At 49.4% G+C, this 19,284-nt stretch overlaps 1 protein-coding gene across 5 annotated transcripts; it reads left to right on the top strand.

The window, feature by feature from the left end:
• Positions 1 to 1,170: 1,170 nt before the first annotated feature.
• On the top strand, positions 1,171 to 18,506 carry NT5C1A (5'-nucleotidase, cytosolic IA). Of its 5 annotated transcripts, XM_043505982.1 has the most exons (7): positions 1,226 to 1,344; positions 8,263 to 8,377; positions 12,338 to 12,505; positions 13,361 to 13,490; positions 14,706 to 14,828; positions 15,597 to 15,781; positions 16,135 to 17,290. In XM_043505982.1, the coding sequence occupies exons 3-7, from the start codon at positions 12,392 to 12,394 to the stop codon at positions 16,498 to 16,500; spliced, it is 918 nt and encodes a 305-aa protein (XP_043361917.1). In that variant the 5' UTR covers positions 1,226 to 1,344; positions 8,263 to 8,377; positions 12,338 to 12,391; the 3' UTR covers positions 16,501 to 17,290. The 5 variants fall into 5 exon arrangements, with proteins under 5 accessions (XP_038233654.1, XP_043361916.1, XP_043361917.1 ...); XM_038377726.2 differs by lacking the exon at positions 8,263 to 8,377 and having other exon boundaries at positions 1,171 to 1,344; positions 16,135 to 18,506; XM_043505980.1 differs by lacking the exons at positions 1,226 to 1,344; positions 8,263 to 8,377 and adding an exon at positions 3,510 to 3,515 and having other exon boundaries at positions 12,320 to 12,505.
• Positions 18,507 to 19,284: the final 778 nt, after the last annotated feature.

The following is a 19,284-nucleotide window of genomic DNA, read 5'->3' as shown; positions in this document are numbered from 1 at the left end:
GCTCCTTTGTATCCTCTCTTTTACATCTTCCCTTTGCCTCCTTCCCCCACTCGCAGCTTTGAACCATCTTTCCTGCCATCCTCAATTTTGGGAGCACCCTCCTATCCCCAGGCCTTAGGCACCCTTCCTCTCTTACTCGGGATCGTTCCTTAAAACACACTCCATTTGCTAAACCTCCTGCACTGATCTGCAGTCTCTTGGCACCCCATGACCTTTGTCCCATGTATTGGTTCCATCTGAGTTAGCTCCTCGGGCAGGGGCCTAGATCTTGGCTTAGATCTTCAAAGGTAATTAGGCTCCTAACTCCCATTGACTCCAGCAGAGGTTAGAAGCCTGAATACCTTTGCAGATCTCGGTGGGTATGTCTTTTCTTAGCTCCCCGAATACCCTTGCACCCCTCTCCCGTGAACAGCATCTGTGTCACAGATAAAAAGAATGATAATGTTATTGCTAAAAGAAAAGGAGGACTTGTGGCACCTTAGAGACTAACAAATTTATTAGAGCATAAGCTTTCGTGCGCTACAGCTCACTCCATCCGATGTTATTGCTGTAGCCCCCAGGGGCTCCGACAGGGATCAAGGCCCCAGGGGCTAGGTGCGGTGCATACACATAATAAAAGAGTCCATGGGCTTACAGTCTAAAGCAGCCATACTCAGACCTCAGGGGTTCAGGAGCCAAATCAGCGATCAGCATCACCCCAAAGAGCCCCAGTGGTGTGAATTCATTGCTTCAGTTACTCCAGTGCCAGATATCCACTCAAGGGCCTTTGAATACCATGTGCTGCAAAGAGCCGCAGGAGACACGTGAAAGCGCCTCCAAAGCCTTAGTCTGAGTATCACTGATCTCAAGAGGGGAAACAGAGGCACGGGCAGCAAGTGACTGGCCCGAGGTCACGCCGGGGCGGAACCAGCAGGGGAACCCAGACAGCCCGAGTCCCGGCCGGGGCGCCAAAGGACGAGCTGGAAGGGCCCTGCCCGGGTCCGCAGCACCGATCCCCAGAGGCGCAGCGCAGCCCGGCCCGGCGCTGGTTTGCCGCCCGGCTTGCAGGGCCGGGCCGGGTGGGAAGAGCCCGGCAGGCTCCAGCGCCGCACGGGTTAAGCCAGCTGGCCCCTGCGATCTCGGCGCAGGGCGGGCGGCCCCTATAAAGCGCCCCCGCCCAGCCGAGCGGCGCGCGCCGCGTCCCGGGGAGACCCAGCCGCGCAGCCGCTCGCGCGCCGGGCCGGCGAGATGGAGCCGGCGGCCGCTGGGGAAGGCTCGTCCGCGGGCGGCCAAGCGGCCGGCGGGGCGCAGGAGGAAGCCAGGACGTTCTATGACAGCCTGACCCCGAAAAGGAAACCCATACCAGTAAGAGCCTTTCCTTTCCGGCTGGGAACTGGGGGGCTGGGGCGGCAAACCCTCCCCGTGCCGGGAGCAGGGGCCAAGCCCCCAGGATTTGAGCCACCTGGACACCCTACCCCCGGGACCTGTTGCATCGCTCTGCTGCGATGCCTTTGCAGGCTGGCTTGCTGGGGCCCCACCTGCCTGGGCCCTGGGAGGATGGTGCCCTGAGCTAGGTTGCTCCTTCCCTGCTCCCTGCAGAGGAGCGGCTGGACGCATGCCAGATCCACTGGGTGCCTGTCATAGGCAGAACACACCCGCTCTGCCATCGTAGCCAAAGCAAGAGATTCCCAGCCCAGGCTCCATCTGTGACCCACCTTCTTGTCCCTGTTGCTGCAGTGTGGGTGCCCATGTAGAAGGGGGTGGGTTGAGGATGGGTGACAGCCCTAATGCTGAATCTCCTGGCAGCTCCAGTCGGGCAGCTAATGTCATTTGAATGTGGCTGCTCCTGTGCAGTCTCGTTGCCCGTCGGCTAAGAGCCCTGTGTTATCTAAAGGCACTGAGCTATACACCTCTCTGGCACAAGTTTAATAATAGAAACTCCCACAACCAGCAGACCCTCTGCAGGAACCGTGGGCTGGAAAACAAGGTGTAGAAACCTGCCTGCCTCCAATTACCTGTGGTCAGGAATAAACTTCCCTGCCAGCTGCTTGTTTGTTAAAAGCCCCTTCTGGGGTTCTTGCACCTGCCTTTGGAGCATTAGCTACTGGCCACTGACTGAGAGACAAGGTCCTGGAGCCAATAGACCCAGACACCCCCCCCCTCTGATCCAGTCTGGAAATTCCTGTGTTCATGGTGCTGCAGGCCTGTCCCATGATAAGCCTGGAGCACATGTCATAGCGGATCCCTATTAACATTTCTGTCTCACGCCTGTAACCTCAGCTATGAGCTTGGACAGGGAGAGACTTCGCAGGCTGTAGTTCTGTGGAGCCCTGCCAGCTCTGGGCATTGTTTCCGGCAGACACGTTCCTTGCATGGAAATCTTGTTTGGTTCCTTGAATCCTGCAGATGGATGATGGTCGCTGGCTTTAGCCTTCCCAGCTGTAGTGGGAACTGAGAGGGGATAAACTAGCCTGGGTTATAACAATGATCCTCTGCCCCCTTTCATGCCAGGCTCTCAGACAGCTTCAGCCATTAATGCGACCTCTCAACACCCTCAGAAGTGAGTAACAGTATTATTATCTCCATTTGACAGATGGGGAAACTGAGGCATGGAGCAGTTAAGTGAGTTGCCTACAGTCCATGGCAGAGCTGGGACCAAAAGCCAGGAGTCCTGATTCCTAGTCCTGGGGTCTGGAAAACACTCCCTCTCTCTGACCACATTGCCAGGAATCTTCTCTGTGGGATCTGCCATGACTCCATGCCCAGCTCACACTCCTGCCTCGGGGACTGGTTTCAGGCAGGCTGTGAGGTGCAGGCGCCAACAGCCATGCAGAGAGCTCCCATTGCAGCTCTGTTGCACTCAGACACAGCTGGGCACACCCTGAGAGGCAGCTGTCGCAGCCCATGATGAATGGGTGCAAGGCATTTCCCTGTCTTATTTATATAGTGTTCTGAAAACCCATAAGCATCCCAGCCATCACAGTGAACTTTAATCTGACCCCCGAGCGCTTGTGGGGGGGGTGGTGGCAGGGATCTGTGGTCTGTTTAAGAGATATTTCTAGGTATCAGTAGTCTGTCTGTCATCTGTTCTGTCCCTCTGTCTGCCTGCTGCCTTCATGGGCCCAGGGGACATGCCTGCCCTCTCTGCTGGGAGCAGTCTCCATGTCAGAGCTGGGATCCTGGAATGACACCAGCTGACCCCACAGCCCTGCTGCTTGTAGTTACAAGACCAGGCGAGAGAGACAGGTGAAGAGACTCAGAGGCGTCTTACAGTCCCAGAAGCATTTGGGGGGGGGGGGCTGGCTGATAATGCTTATAGTAAGCTCTTGATTTCCATAGCCGCGGAAGTGAATGTGGAGTAGGCAGGAAGAGGGTGATGTCATGGGGCTATAAACAGCTAACGGGATCATGGGTGCATTAAATTGGGCCCAGAGGCACCTAGGCTTTGAGGCACCATTCCGTCCAGCCCCGCCACTTCTTCCAGGCCCCATCTAGTCTCTTCCTCCCAATTCCACTCCTTTTCAGTGCTCTTCCCAGTGGGCCCCTGTCAGCCCCCACTCCTCAGAGCAGTGATGGTTCTCACTGCTGCCTTGGGTCTCCCTCCAACCACTAGGGCTGGGTCAGGAATTAGACCCATCATTCCATAATGCTTACAATGCCTTTTAATGGCCTCATAACCCTCTCCAGTGACGCCAAGTATGAGAACCAAGGGACAAAAATTATCCATCTGTAAATAGCATACAGAACCAAGGCAGTCCCTGGGGAAAATGAGTTTTCCCTTCAGGTGCTGCTTCCCTCCCCTCTCTCCTAGCAGAGTCCCACCTCAGCCACCAAGTATAACTGTCACCTTGCCCCAAGTCACGCCGCTCCGGCCTTTCCCTGCAGTATAAATCCCCTTCACCCTCCTCAGAGGGCTGACCCCTTGTCCATGTCTCCAAAGGATCTGAACCCATTTGTCTTTGCTATCACCTGGTGCTGATGCTGCCTGCCCCCACCCCCACCCCCCCGCCAGCATATAACTGGTCCCAAGATGGGATCCTGGAACTAAATCCTCCTGAAGTGTTGGAGAAGGAGCTGGAATCCTGAGCTGGAGCAGGATCCAGATTCACACCAGATCTCTATCTCTCTAATGGACCAAACCAAAATGCCAGATCCAGGCATCTCTGAACTTGGAGGAAGGGGAGGGTCCGAATCCAGATCAATGTCTCAGTTGTGTTGGTCAGGCCCATCGTTATCCAGAAGCCTTTGAGAACTACTCTGCAGGGATTGATGGGTGCAGTGTCTGGAGATGGGAAAGAAACAAGCTCCAGCAGTCTGGGAGCCCCTGCTGAGAAGAAGAGTCAGTAAGAGTCACTCACAGCTACGCAGTGGTGTTCCTGTTACAGCTTGTGGCTTGGCTCAGGGGCGGCTGTCCCCCAACTCCTGCAACTAACATCCCAGAGAGAGGGTTTTCTTGAGGGTGCATTTGCATTCCTCAGAGTGACACCGGCACAGCTGGGCTCCAGCCTCAGGTTGTATTAATTTTTCATCATTTTTGTGTTCATAAATATAGGCCCAGATTCTCAGCTGGGGTAAATTGGATATTGTGACAGCCCAGTCTTGGCCGACATGCCAATGACTGAACCACCAATCTCTTGAGCTAAAAGCGTGAGCTGCTATGGTTGAGCTAAAGCTTTCTAAGGGGCATTATCACAGACTAATTTTCCCTGTGGATCAGACACAGCCTGAGCCCTGGAATGCACGCTCATCAGTGTTGCGTCACACCAGCTGAGGCTCTGGCCCACAGCGTATAAATAAAAAACACGTTAATTTAGTAGTAACGATAAATGACTGTTATCCTAACGCAGTTTTAAAAGAGAGCACGTTTTCATTCCCCTGGGGAATACAGTGTTCAGTTCTGCGCCCCTGGTGATCAGAAGGTTATTGACAAACTGGAGGGACTTCAGAGAAGAGCAAGAGAAATGATCCAAGAGGTTAAGGCACTTGCGAGGAAAGCGACTGTGATGATGGCCCCCAGTGGGGAGACAAGTTTGCAAATATTTGAGAGGAAGATGAGGGATGACATTGGCTGGCATGAAGGGTAGAACCAGGAGAAATGGGGGGCAGGGGGAGAATTAAGAAAGGGAAAATGTAGAGTGAATGCCCAGAGAAACTTCCTGACAGTGAAAAAAGAAAAGGAGTACTTGTGGCACCTTAGAGACTAACATATATTTATTAGAGCATAAGCTTTTGTGAGCTACAGCTCACTTCACTAACACGGCTGCTACTCTGATTCCTGACAGTGAGATGATGGAATCGGGTCCCGGAGGAAGGGAAGAATGCCCCATTGCTTGGAACAGTTAAAACAAGACTGGACAATGTACTAGTCATTAGATGCTAGGCAACAGACATACCCCAGCTGGAAGGACCTTATGGGTTTTGTCCTGTTTTAGTGAACAGCCTATTGGTGCCAATTCAGATCAGGCTGCCCGCTCCTGAGCTGTCTGGGAGATGCCAGGCTGGACATCTGTAGGCTCTCTCAGGAGCTGCCCAAGGCCATGGCAGCTGCCCACTGAGTGGCAAACACAAGTCATATCTGGAGATACCAAGTCAGGGCAGTGCTTTGTGCTGCAATGCTCCATTTTCCCAGGATGTCGTCTGCCTGCTTCTCAATTCATCACCTTCAGTCTTGCCTGCTCCTTGCCTATGTTTAAGGTGTTCCTCTGTCTGGCTGCACGGGACGTGTCTCCCATGAGTTGGGATTTCCCCTCAGTTCCTGTAAAGTTCAGGGATCTCTGCACGTTCCTTGGTGCCAGCATGGAAGCCAGCACCATGTATGCCAAACTCCTGTACCTTTGCTGACTGGGAGTCATATCTCTGGTCTGGGTATTTGGTGACATCCGGGATTTCCGGGTCTCTGCCATCAACTCTTGGCAGGGTATTTAGGAATTGTAACCACAGCAGCTCTCAAGTAACAGGATTAGGTGACCAGATTAGAGGAGTGCCATCTGGTGCAATGTTTGAAGCTGCCTTTGCTGGAAGGGATCGCTTGCAGTTATAAGTATCGAGGTTGAAATACATAAACTCCCTGGAAATCCTGGCAGAACTGTCTCAGCCCTTCATCCTTTGGAGGAGGATAAAGCTGCGTTGGGTCTTTCAGATGAAACCTTTGTTCTGCCTGTCCTTGGAGGGTGTTAACACTCCCTTGGTGCTGTCTTTAAGAGCATATGCCCCCTTCCCCCTCTCTGGGATCCTGGCCAAAATTCCTGTTCTGTGTGCCAGTTGACTATCGTTCTCCACCCCAGAGTTGGCCGCATTTCAGCGGTACTGAGTATACATCTGTGAAGTGCTGTGGGATGAGAGGCGCTATAGAAATGTACCATATTATTAGTTTTAATCATTCCCCCTATCATTTCTCCATTTTTCTTTCTGTATTTGAACGGTTTTTATTTTAACATAACTCTGTTTAGGGATTCAAACTTCTCTAAGAAAATAAAGACTGCGTGGGAGGGTAGGGGCGACTGGTAAGGAATTATGGGAGCTGTTGGCTAACACTGGGATAGTGGCTTAAAGGAAGCAGGTACTTTTCAGACCGCTAGCTCAATGACTGTTTGGGAGGAGGATTAGACCTACATCTGCAGTCCCCAAAGGTTTAAATCCCCTTTTAGCATCTCCCTGCATTGCACTGTTTGCTGATGGCTAGTGCTTCCTACCTGGTTGCCCTTCTGTCCTTGTCTTAAGATGCTGAGTCCAGACATGAACAGAGCCCTAGAGAACAGCTCCATCTTCCCCTTCACTATCCTCCTATATTTCTGTTAAGCTCTTTATTAATCCTCTGCTGAAATGGGCTAGATGGAGCCTTCGGTCTGATCCTCCAATGGCAAAGGAAGAGAATAGAACAGCTGACCTATTTTTTTTTTTTTTTTTTAAATTCCAAAATGCAGAATTCAGTTTGATTCAGCTCAGCAAAGCCCTTGAGCTGGTCATCAAACAGTGTCTGGAAAGCAGCATAAACTGACCTTGAGGATAAACAGTGTTTATCCAGTCTCCTGGCCCCAAGGATCCCCACTCGGATGAAGGTCATGCTGGGGTGCATAGGTCCCGTGTGGTCTGATAGAGAATATGAAGTGTGGCTAGGAGATCACTAAAGAATACAACAGTTTGTTAGGAGTAGAAGAAGCGCAGTCTAGTGGTTAAAGCACAGGAGTGGGAGTATGGACTCCTGGGTTCTTCTGCCCCAGGATTGCCATATGACTCTGGGCAAATATCTTGCTCTCCAAGCCTTGGTTGCCCATTTGTAAAGTAGAGATAAGAGCTGACTTCCCTCAAATGGAAGGGCTGTAAATAGAGCAAGTAAAAAATAATTGATGGAACAATTCTATATTAAAAAGGCAGTTTTATCAAAATCGAAATGTCTTGGGGGGTGGGCTGGTTTTGTGACACTTCTCGATTGGTGCGGGGAGTTGAAACATGTCAATAGTGCCCCTTTGATTTCATTTGGACTTGTATTAGAATGTGAATTTAAATATTCTGTTAATGTGATGTGTGTAGAGGCCACTTACTATTGCAATATAAACGTTGCATTGAGGTGACTTATTGAAACATTTAGTTTTTTTGCTCCCAAAATCAAAATTTTGGGGCTATTTGCCCTGTGGGGACTTTAAAATTTCTGACTTTGTTCCGAATTGGAACAAAATTCTATTGTAATGGTTGGAATTTCCTACAGAAGGGGAATTCCGCTAATTGACCACCATGAACTGTGAAGCTTAATTCATTTAATGTGTACAGTCCTCCTGTAGAAAGTGTTCTAGAGATGCAGAGTATTTAGCAGGAGTGAACAGGATTTGACAGATTATATGTCCCCAGAGGGTGGAAGAGTAATGATGCTGGACAGCTCTGCCTGCCCACTGATGTGCTACAAAACTGCAGGGGCTATGTCAGAAATGTGGGGTGGGATACAACTGGGTATCTGGCTTAATGATCCATTTCTTGCTGCACTTATTACCTCTGAAATTTACCCCTTGGGGGCCTGTACCTTTAAATGGCAAGGAGAGAACCAGGAGCATCTTGTAAATAGCTACACAAGATGAGGGTGTAACTGGCGCATAGACATGCAGGCAAGGTGTGTGCAGCACAGAGATCCATGCATGTATGAAAGCACAGCCAGATTTCTCTGTGCCATACCACGCCAACCCCCGCGTCTTTGAAAAGGCATGTGGAATGGCTTTTCAGAGCCCCCTGTGTTTGTCTGATCAAACTAAGTGGTTGTGACATTCACGACACTGACCCAGTTTCATCTTGCAGGAAATTCTTAAACAGCTATAAGTGGAGGATGCATTTCCCTGCAGTCCGTCATGTACCAGGAAACGGATACAAATGTCCTATAGCCCATCTTGGTTTACCCAGAAAACTAATTTAGGTAATAGCAGCTGTGCCCATGAACTGGATTAACTGCCAAAAGCTAGTGACAAACTGACCCAGGACCTCTAATGGTTATTAATGTCTTTGCTCATAAATGACCCATGATACCAGAGTTATTAATGCAAATTAGAGTTAAGAGCTGGCCCATGACTAGTTAATAACTGACTAAGGCCCCCTGGGTAACTGATCTTAAAATGGTAAATTTTGCTACTATTTGCCACATGTGAATTATGTATTTGGTGTGCTATGCTACTAGGCCAAAATCCTGGGCTAGTGGGAGAGAATGAATTCTCCCCTCTATCTTGCGTTCTGTTGTGGTCCCCCATGACTGTAGTATCTGAGGTCCTAGATAGCCATACCAGCAAAGCCCAGGAGAAGTCATTTTAGGGAACAACAGTCCATGCACATCCCTGCAGAACAATCCCAAATCCTTTCTGGTGCATCTGTGAAGCTCGGTGGAGTGCTGGAGAAGAGAATTTGTCCCATTGTTTTAGCTATATTGAAAGGGTCCTGTCGGTTTCAGGTCACTGTCCTGGTGCATGAACACTGCTTAGGGATGCTGCCAGTGTTTATTGTCTGCAAGGCGGTTTTCTGGACTGTATAATTAGCCTGGCAGCATCTGCCTAAATAGCTCTGTTAGCTGGCCTTGATCCTGCTGAGAGAGGAGTAGGTGGGTTGTGCTAATGCACGGAGGTAGGTGACTCTTCATCCCAGCTGGGTGCAAGGGAGGTGGGAGTGACACTCTCGGGGTGGTAGAGGATCAGGGCTGAGCAGGCTGGAGAGAAGGCCCAAGCCTTCTGAGCAGCCGAGCCCATGGAGAATCGTGGAGCTAATCTCTGTTCTCGTGTTGCTGTTTTTAATAAAGCCAAATGCTGGGGGGGGGGGGGGGGGGGAGTTTGGACTTTGCAGAGCATGTGAACTGCGTTTGTATAGCAGGCTGGGAAAGACACCAGCTCACCTACCTATACCAAAAGCAAAATAATACTGACCAGGACAACCTACTAAACAGGAAGCCTAGAAATCAGAGCTGAGAGTAACATTGAAAAATCTCACCCTTAGGTACTTTTGAAAAAAGGCTTTAAGTACCTAAGTGCCTAAATCCCATGGGAGGCGCCTTTGGAAATCTTGCTTGGGTGCCAGTCTGCATTGCTAGATGCCTGAATATCTTTGAAAATCTGACCCCTAAGCACGTCAGTTCCTAAACTCCATTGACTTTCAATGAGCCAGGCTCTTAAGTGCCCAAATGATGTCTGAAAATGGGACTGAGGCACTTAAATCACTTAGGCAGTTTTGCAAATGTTGCCCCTATTGGGGTTGGTCCCATCTAATGCACTGTTCCATACCGTCTGGTTTCTAGTTTTCACTGTCTCCGTGTAATAACCCATGCCCTACGATACCCCGCAAATCTTAACTGTTTGCCATAGGTTTTCATCCAGGTTCAGCCCCCTGCCCCCAAACCTCTTTACATGAAATCACGGGAAACCTCAAATCTGACATGTATGCTGCAGTTCACTGAACACACACACACTCACATTTCAAATCGGCTCTGATAACAATGGAACCAGCCCCCTTAGCTGGTGCCTCGAGATGAACAATAAGACGGTTGTAGCCCGGCCATGTCATCTCTCTCTAATATTGATTTAAACTAATAATTCCTAAACAATTTAACAAAAAGTGGGATCAGTCAAGCCAATGCACTCAGCATAATGCATCAGTAATACCCTGCAATCAGCTAAGCTGCTGTGTCCCAGAGCATAAAATCCCTTACCATACGCCTCTGTATGTGCCCGAGATGTCACATTCAGATTTTGGGGTCGTTTGAAAGCACAGCGGGCCTGATTCTGCTCTCAGCTGTGCCGCTGCAACTCCACTGGTGCAATTGGGAGCAGGGTTTGGCCCAGTCTTTCTCAGGGACAGAGGAACACAAGAAGCTAGATTGTTACCCAGCGTCAACCTGATTTATTGCATTGAGTTTGTTTCCAAGGAGTGGGCCAGAGAAGTCCATGGCAGCATTGCTGCTAACCACAGCATGCTTAGCTGTTGTCTGACCTAGAATTCAGAGATTCTCAGCGAGTTCCAGCCCTCTCGCCCCGCAGACGGTCTCTGATGTGCCGGAGAGAACTCTGAAGGTGTGTGGGGGGTGTCTCATTTAAAATTTCCCCACCAAATTAAAGAGAAGCCAGGCTGGTTTCCCTGTCTCAGGTGGAGTTCTCCTCCTGGACACTGCTAAACTATGAGTGGCAGAGATGACTTATTCCTGGAGGTCATAAAAATACTGCCCAGGAGCCAGGGTTTGCTTTCTCTGCAAGTGCCCCTCCTTCCCCCCACCCATACTGTCCCAGGCTTTACTGCAGGCAAGGAGGGATCGGCTTTGTTAGATTCTTGGCAGCACATCGCTGGGGTGTCCGCAGAAGAGTCACCGTTCAGGCTTCGCTTCCAATTGTTTTGTCAACCAGCAAGTTGCTGCGGAGAAGCCATTTTGCTTTTGAGAAGCCACAAGCACGTCACAACTTCGCCTCCGTGGCTGGCGTGAGATTAATATCCTCTCGCCGACTCGGAGCTGAGAGTGTAAACTCCTCTGGGGGAGATGGCGTCTCAGCTCCAGCGCAATAGACATGTCAGGGCCTAAGCCACGCCTAATGGAAGTCCATGAAAAGACTTTTCTTGATTTCTTCCGTTGACTGTAGATCAAATCCTTAAGATTAATAACGATTGCTAATCAATGGTGGTTTGGCTCACCCCTGGGCTTGCAATACCTGTTCACTGCCTTCCAGCCAGACACCACAACCTTTCTCAGGCATTTCCCAGGCATTGCTGGCACTGGTTGGTTTTGATGCTTGGAACAAAGTCTTTATAATAGCTCAGTTCTGGCTGAACGGGTACGGTGTGTAATGGTTTCTTCCCAGTGTTGCTGGGAAGCCCCAAGCATTGCTAATGCAGTGTCAAGTAGTTTTCCCGACTCCCGCCCACAATGCAGTGCTTAGTGTTTTAAAATTGCCCAGAAGCCCCTGTTTGCAGCACCAGTGCTGGGCACTGGCGGAAAGGTGCCCCGTGAATGCCAGATTGACGGGGAGGGATACTTCTATCTGCTGAAGTTTTGCAGCATCACAGGAGACAACTAGCTTTTCTGTTCATTTGGTGCCTCTGCCTAACTTCATAATTTGGTATAGACACACCCTAAGGACCAAATTATGCCTGGTATAATCAGGTGCCATGCGTGGTCTTCAGCAGAGTTGCACTCATGGACACCAGGTCTGAATTTGGCCTTTAATGTCAAAGGACACTAGATGCTGCATGAAACCAGGAGGCAAAAACCCATCACCTTCTATGTGAGATGGCCCCCAGAGTTCCTTCAACTGGAAACATGGAGAGGTTTTTCAACCGTTGGGTGAGTGCCAAGTGACCGCTGATGAAGAGTGCAGGGAATGGAAATGTCTCAGCTCAACGGGGCCATGGGACTGAGGATGCTGATCCTAGAAATCTCTTAGCTTGGAGAAGCCCCAGAATGCAAGGAATGGAAATGTTCCAGCTCAGAATGCACTCTGGGGTGAAGTGCTGACAAGCATTGGCTCCCTGCCTAGAACCTTAAAGCAAGCAATATAGATTTGTGTGTGATTCCCAGCACACAGTCCTCCCCCCCCCCCCCCAAGTGAAATGGAAGCAATATGTCTGTGTGAATCTTGGGCCCAGAGGGCTATGCTAGATGGAGTTTAATCAGAAGTGAGAAGATTGGATGGGTTTGTTTTTAATAGACACACATGTCCAATCCCTACATTCTGATCTAGAGAACGATCCAAAACTGATGTTCCTAGACTTTGGAGGGGGTGGACCTGGTGCTCCATTTCTGGCCTGGCATTTGATGATACCCCTACATGTGGAACTGGGTCCATAATCGTGTGACTATTGATGGAAAATGTATGTATTAGTGATGCAATTTCAGTCTCTCTCTGTCATGCAGCCAAAGCCTGAGAATGCAATAACAATTGCAGTCTCCTCACGGGCTCTGTTTCGCATGGAGGAAGAGCAGAAGATTTACACAGAGCAAGGGGTGGAGGCATATGTGAAATACCAGCTGGACCATGAGAATGAACCCTTCCTACCTGGCGCTGCCTTCCCATTTGTCAAGGTGAGCACCATCGCTCCAGCCCCCTGAGATCCTCTGCCTTTCCATACTCCCTCACCACCAGAGCAAGGCACAAGGACTTGGTCTCATGGTGTCCTGGATAAAACTGAAGGTAAACACCAATCTTGGAGAATTCTGCTCTCATCACTCATCAATCCAGAATAGCTGTATTGGCTACAATGCGAGCTACTCTGGATTCCCACTGGTGTAAGAGAGCAGAATTCAGTTCAAAGAATCTAGAAAACCTTGGGAGAGAAGGAAAATACTCTGAGAAAACTTTAAGGGTAATGGCTTCCACTGAACAGCATGGATTATACCTGAAAAATTCAGCTTGAGTAAAAATCTTCCCAACTGCCAGCTTTTTAGATGTGCCCAAGGAGTCATGTAGAAGATTTGATAAGACCCTTCCTCTGCCTTTTGAAGGCCATGGAGGAAGGAGATATGGATGCTCTTCTGACAGGGCTGTCTTCTCTGAAAGCACCCTGAGCATCAGTATTTCAGAGAAAGCAATGGAGTTAGTGGATGGATGGATGGAGTATGGGCAAGATGGGGCACAAGCAGGAGTAGCTAGTGCTGTCGAATTTATTTTTAAAAGATGAGAACTTAGGAGACACATACATCATGGGGAAACAAATTGCTAACTCCACTGGAGGGACAGACTTAAATGGGTTCCTTCCAACCTTTGGCATCCTCTGTTCATGGACACACAGATAGGAACACATTGACTATAAGCAGACAGAGCCACATGTAAATCCATGGACATCAGGTTTCAGCTCTCCCTCGTCCATTTCTCTTGTTAAGGAGCATGTGCATGAGCTGGTGGCTAGATCACTCTTCCCTCTTTCTTTGGTCTTGTAGGCTCTTGAAGCTGTCAACACTCAGTTGCGAGAGCTCTACCCCAACAGTGAAGAACTCTTTGATATTGTCCTCATGACTAATAACCACGCCCAGGTCGGGGTCCGCCTGATCAACAGCATCAATCATCACGGTAAGCACCGAATGACCCTGAGCCATAACCATTTAAATGACCTGGGAGCTGGTGGCCACTGGGTTTTTGGTTAGTGGCTGTGATGGTGAAGAAGCTGGAGGGCAAAGCTTTATCTTCTGTTCTCCCTGCTATTCCGTTAAACCACCCAGCAAGCCCCAGTCTCCTGTGGCTTAGACTAAAGATGGTTGTAGACTAACCCTCTCCAGTCTTCAAGGGTATCAATAAAATGTGATCCAGCTCTGAATCAACCTTGCTTCTGGTTTGGTAAATGGGGGTTTGGCAACATCAGCCCCATTTTGGGCAATCTCTTCTTGGGCGATTAAGCCAAAATCAGAACAGCGTATGCAGTTCCTGGGCACTTGGATGGAACGAAACCTGGATCAAACATTTGGGTACTTTCAAGGATCAAAAGCCATCTGAGTTTCTGCCAAACTCAAACCAACCTTGATTTTGCCATCTCCCTAGTTTAAATCTGAGTTCTTGGTGTGAATAACCCTGGGAATGGAAGGAATGATGAGAGGGTAGAGAAGCAGTATAATAATAATTAGCTCTTGTCTAGCACTTTGCATCGGTAGATCTCAAAGTGCTTTACAAGCAGGTCAGTGACATTATCCCCATTTTACATATGGGGAAACTGAGGCAAGGGGCAGTGAAGTGATTTGCCCAAAGTCACTCCACAGGCTAGTGGCAGAGCTGGGATTAGAGCCCAGGCCTCCTGAGTCACAGCCTATTTTTCTAGCCACTAGGCCGCCCTGTCTCTCTATATATGTCAATATTGAATTAATACCATGTGCCCCTTTGGGGCTTTCCTGTGTCTGGGAGGAGGATGGCTCACAGGAGGACACTGCTAAGTGTAGTGTGGTGCAGGGGCTCAGTGAAAGGGTTACTGACAGGTGTTGGGAAACAAGTGTCAACAGCTACTAGGTATGAGGCGTTGTGTCCAAGCAGCAGTACTGTGTCAGTAACTGTGACAGGGCTGGCCTGGGCATCACCATTGCCAGCAGCCATGGGTCCCCACCCTTCTGGTGGCCAGGCTGCCCTGTGCTCATTTGCCGTCTTTCCTGTGGCCTGGCATCAGAGGGGGAGCAAACCCCCACTCTGGTTCACTCCCCACCAAAGGCAGCTGCTGGGCCCCCTGCATGCCATAGGGCTGGATAGCCATCTGGGCTCTTGCTGGGCCATGCCAGCTAATTTGGTGCATCCGGCCATCCTCAGATCTGTTCATCGAGAGGTTCTGCATGACGGGAGGGAACAGCCCCACTTGCTACCTGAAGGCCTATCACACCAACCTGTATCTCTCCTCTGATGCTGAGAAAGTGAGTGAGGCCATTGAAGAGGGTGAGTCTGCCAGGCAAACCCTGGGTGGGAGCGGGTGGGGGGCACCGCCCATATCACATTGCTCTAGGAGAGCGGTGTAAGGACCAGCAGCCCTGGGATCTCCATCCAGCTGGGTAGCGGAGGCATCCCACACCCTGCCTTCATCACACCCCTGCCCTTGCTGAGGGTGACGTGGGCCCTCTCGTTTCCATGGAAACAGCCGCATTCGCTGATGTATCTCTAACTTCTCAAAGTGCAGGTGGGCTGCTCTCCTCAGTTGGCTGCTGGATGGATACTGACTCCTTCCATGCTGGTGGGAACAGCTGAGGAGCTGAAAGCACCTGTAAGATGTGCAGAAACAAATGATGGAAACCTATGTAAATTCTGCAGTCTTTGCCCCCCCCAGCCCCCAAATCCCCACTAAATACGTGGAGGGAGGCTGGCACCTAAACAGAACATTAGATCCTTCATCCAGAGGCTCATGTCTTCACCTAGGTATCTAAGTGCCTCTGGCTTTCCTAAATGCTGATGTGAAGGTCCAGACACAAGATGCAAGTGTCCAATGTAAGGACTGGTGCTGGAGTGTCTCTGCTCTGTAAAAACAATGAGGAGTCTTTGTGGCACCTTAGAGACTAACAAATTTATTTGTGTGTGTGTGTGTGTGTGTGTGTGTGTGTGTGTGTGCGCGTGTGTGTGTCCAGTTCTGTTGCTCGGCTCCGCAGTAGGAGAACCTGGGAAGCACAGTCAGGAGGAGTCACTTTTTTTTTCTCTCTCGTTCCCTCCCCCAAGGAATCGCCGCAGCCACCATGTTCAGCCCCAGCAAAGACGTGAAAGTGTCGGAGAACCAGCTGCGGGTGGCCTTCGATGGGGACGCCGTCCTCTTCTCGGACGAGTCGGAACAGATTGTGAAGGCGCACGGCCTCGACATGTTTTTTGAACACGAAAAGGCTTATGAGAACAAGCCGCTGGCCCAGGTACGGCCGATCGCGCCCCCCCCCCCGACCCGCTAGCCCTAGGAACCAGTTCTGGCACAGGCAGCGCTTAGAATGGGCTGACTGCTCCAGCAATTCCCACTCCATTAGCCCTGAGCACAAGCTGAGGGGGCAAAGCGGGATGAGGCTGATGCTGGGTTTCTGAGGCCATGGCTGTGAAAGACAGGGGAGCTCAATGGGAGTTAAGTGCCTAAATAGCTCTGAGGATCTGGGCCTTGGTTCCTATATGCTTGGCTAGAGGATTCCCACAGCAGGGATAGGGCCTTTCCCAAAGCATGGGGAGCGGGGAAGGGATGAAGGCAGCTGTGAATGACAGTGTCTCTTTGCTTGGGTAGGGGCCACTGAAGGGCTTTCTGGAATCCCTGGGGAAGCTGCAGAAGAAGTTCTACTCCAAGGGCCTGAGACTGGAGTGTCCGATTCGCACCTACCTGGTCACTGCCCGGAGTGCTGCCAGCTCTGGGGCACGTGCCCTAAAGACTCTCCGCAGCTGGGGACTAGAAACGGACGAAGCCCTGTTCCTGGCTGGAGCCCCCAAGGGTCCGCTGCTGGAGAAGATCCGTCCGCACATCTTCTTCGATGACCAGATGTTCCAGGTGGAGGGGGCGAAGGAGAGTGGCACCATCGCGGCCCACGTCCCATATGGCGTAGCCCAGAAGCAGAGGCGGATGGCGCAAGAGAAACAAACCAAGAACCGCAAGTAGCGTAGCTGGCAGTGGCGACTGTGACTGCATGTACTTGCTGGTTGGATACCTACCCAAACCATCCCTGACCAGGGCACCACTCATGGATTGATATCCGGGTCTGCAGGGTCTGAGCGTCTTTGATTAGTATTGAAGTTGCAGGTGCCTTGTCTGGGTGGTTTGAAGGAAAGGTTTCTTTTTGCCTTTGTGTTGCACTTTATTGACTGTCTTTGTCCCTCCAGCCTCACATCACCACCCATGCATAAAGGTCAGAAGGGTCAACCAATGCCTGAACCCAACTCTGCTACCTTTGCTCCTGTGTCTCCACATCAGCCATTGCCACTTGTGCCAATCAGCTGTCACCTCATCTCTGCCCTCATGCCTAAGCCAGCACCAGCCATTCTGATCCTGCTATGCCTCCCCTGTGTTTCAGGGGCCCATAGAAACCCAGAGGAGCTCATGCTTAAGTTCTGCACCAGATCTTGACCACAAAGCTTGGAGAACTTAAACCAAAACCCAGCCAGACTTGAGAAGCCTACAGGAGAGGGGACCTTGCGTTGGACAGGATCTGTGAGAACAGGGCTCCCCTTCCGGGGAACTTATATGCCAGCCCAATTTAAACTTTTGGTGCTCATTTAAAAAAACAAAAAACAGGGAAATTCCCAATCCAAGAACTTTGATATATTAAAAAAAAAAAAAAAAAAGTCAAGGCTGACAATGTTTCAATGGAATCCAGCTTGTGCACAGAAACAATGTTACAATATTGTTACAAACCATTTACAGGTTTAAACATTAAATGGTCTGGAAACGAGGTTAAAAGATGCAGTCAATTTCCCACCATTATTGCTGCACCCACCCAACCTTAAGTTTGTTTGCGCATGTTTGGGGAAATAGACTGATCAACGCTAGAGAGAGCTTGAGATTTTCCTATTTCCTAGTCAGTGTTTTGGGCCAATATGTTATGGCCCAAAGTCGGGTGCTACTATTGGGTACCTAAAGCCATAAGGTTGCAGAGGGGTAGCTGTGTTAGTCTGTATCAGAAAAAACAATGAGGAGTCCTTGTGGCACCTTAGAGACTAACAAATTTATTTGGGCCTAAGCTTGCATGGGCTAAAACCTACTTCATCAGATGCATGCAGTGGAAAATACAGTAGGGAGGTATGAATATACACACATACATGTGCTGTGTATTTATACCTCCCTACTGTATTTTCCACTGCATGCATCTGATGAAGAGGGTTTTAGTCCACAGAAGCTTAGGCCCAAATAAATTTGTTAGTCTCTAAAGTGCCCCAAGGACTCCTCGTTTTTGCTAAACGCATAAGTAACACCTGGAAAAAAGGCATCTGAAAATTGAGCCACACAAAGTCAGAAGCCACTTTTCAAAATGTGGCTTCCCAGCCTCTGGACCTAAGCTGGGAATTTGTGTAAGTTGAAAGACACTCCTAACCTATGAGGGAGAGACACACTTTTCTTGAAATCAACAATTACATCAGCTGAGAATTTGAGCCTGAGTGTTTCGTTAGCCATAGCAAAATTCAAGTTTCATTCAAACTGAGGCTACTGGGCAATTGATGATCCTTCTCCTGGCACTTTCCTAAAACTGTGGTGTCTCCTGAAATTGAAAGATGCTGCTAACACAGTGGGAAAGAATTAAATCCCCAATCCAGAAAGGAATCTGAGAGCTGTTCTGAGCAGTGTATGGAATTCACTCAACATTCTTACGTGAAGGTGCAAACTGGAGGAACAATAGAAGGTTAAAGATCATTTTTTAAAAAGTACTCCTTCCCCATTGGTGTGTTCTAGGTAGCACAAGTAGCCATGCCCATGGTTAAGATTGCCTGGCACTTACCATTATAAGACCACGTTTTCAATTGCTTATAACTTTGCCAAACTTAGACTGTTTCATTTGGGCTGAAATTTTCCACATGAGGTGGCTGCCTCTGGCTGACTTTTTTTGCACATTTTCAGTTACAATGGGTTGGCCATTTCCAAGGATGAGGGTTATATATCAACTGAAATAATATTATCTATCAATCGTACGCTTCGCCACCTATCCTGTATGTTTGTTCCATGCACTGAATCCTGCTTGGACAATGAAAGCACTGGTAAGTTTTAGTTTGTTTCTCTGGTCAGTTTCACATAGAGATTAACTCTGCTGCCATGCTGGGGTTGCAGACATCTCAGGGAAGATTTTCAATCCAAACCAAAAAGCTTTAAAGAAATATCACAAAACCATTTCTATTAATATTCAGTTTATGAAAAGTAGGAGGAGGTTGGGGTCGAAACTGTCTGACAGGGACCCTTCCAACCAGCCTGTTGGGATACATGCAAGGTTTTCATGTAAACATCCAAGGTGCTTCCTGCAGATTGGCATTGACTGACATCTTTGGAAGTTCTGCCAAGTGCAAGCAGTCCAAGTCAGATGATCCCCCAAGTCTAGAAGATGACATTGCAACAGGAACTACTAGTTGTAATGAAGACCAGAACAGTCAGCTAACACTTGTATTTCTCTGGGTCTGGGACTTATTGAAATATTCGCATGGGGACAGGGGGAGTGTGTGACTGAACATAGCCATCTGTGTAAGTGTGTGTATATGGGAGAGATTGTAACGGGTGGTCTTGAGAGTGTGTGTTTGAAAGAGAGATTGAACATAGGTGTGGTGTGTGTGTGTGTGTGTGTGTGTGTGTGTGAGAGAGAGATCCTATATACTTCTGTGTGTGTCAGAGAAAGAGATTGTACATGGATGCAGGTGAATATCTGATTGTGCGTGTGCACGATAGTGTTACTTGCAGGGGGTGAGT

This window comes from Dermochelys coriacea, chromosome 19 (genome assembly GCF_009764565.3).
Source record: "Dermochelys coriacea isolate rDerCor1 chromosome 19, rDerCor1.pri.v4, whole genome shotgun sequence".
NCBI lineage: Eukaryota > Metazoa > Chordata > Testudines > Dermochelyidae > Dermochelys > Dermochelys coriacea.
The sequence above is the reverse complement of the archived record's forward strand: the minus strand, read 5'-3'. Positions and strand labels throughout refer to the sequence as shown.

Excerpts from the sequence above, each read along its gene's own strand:
- NT5C1A (XM_038377726.2), top strand. The coding sequence starts at position 1,228 with ATGGAGCCGGCGGCCGCTGGGGAAGGCTCGTCCGCGGGCGGCCAAGCG. Across the intron at positions 13,491-14,705 it reads CAACAGCATCAATCATCACG|ATCTGTTCATCGAGAGGTTC; the intron begins GTAAGCACCGAA and ends GGCCATCCTCAG. Across the intron at positions 14,829-15,596 it reads GAGTGAGGCCATTGAAGAGG|GAATCGCCGCAGCCACCATG; the intron begins GTGAGTCTGCCA and ends CCCTCCCCCAAG.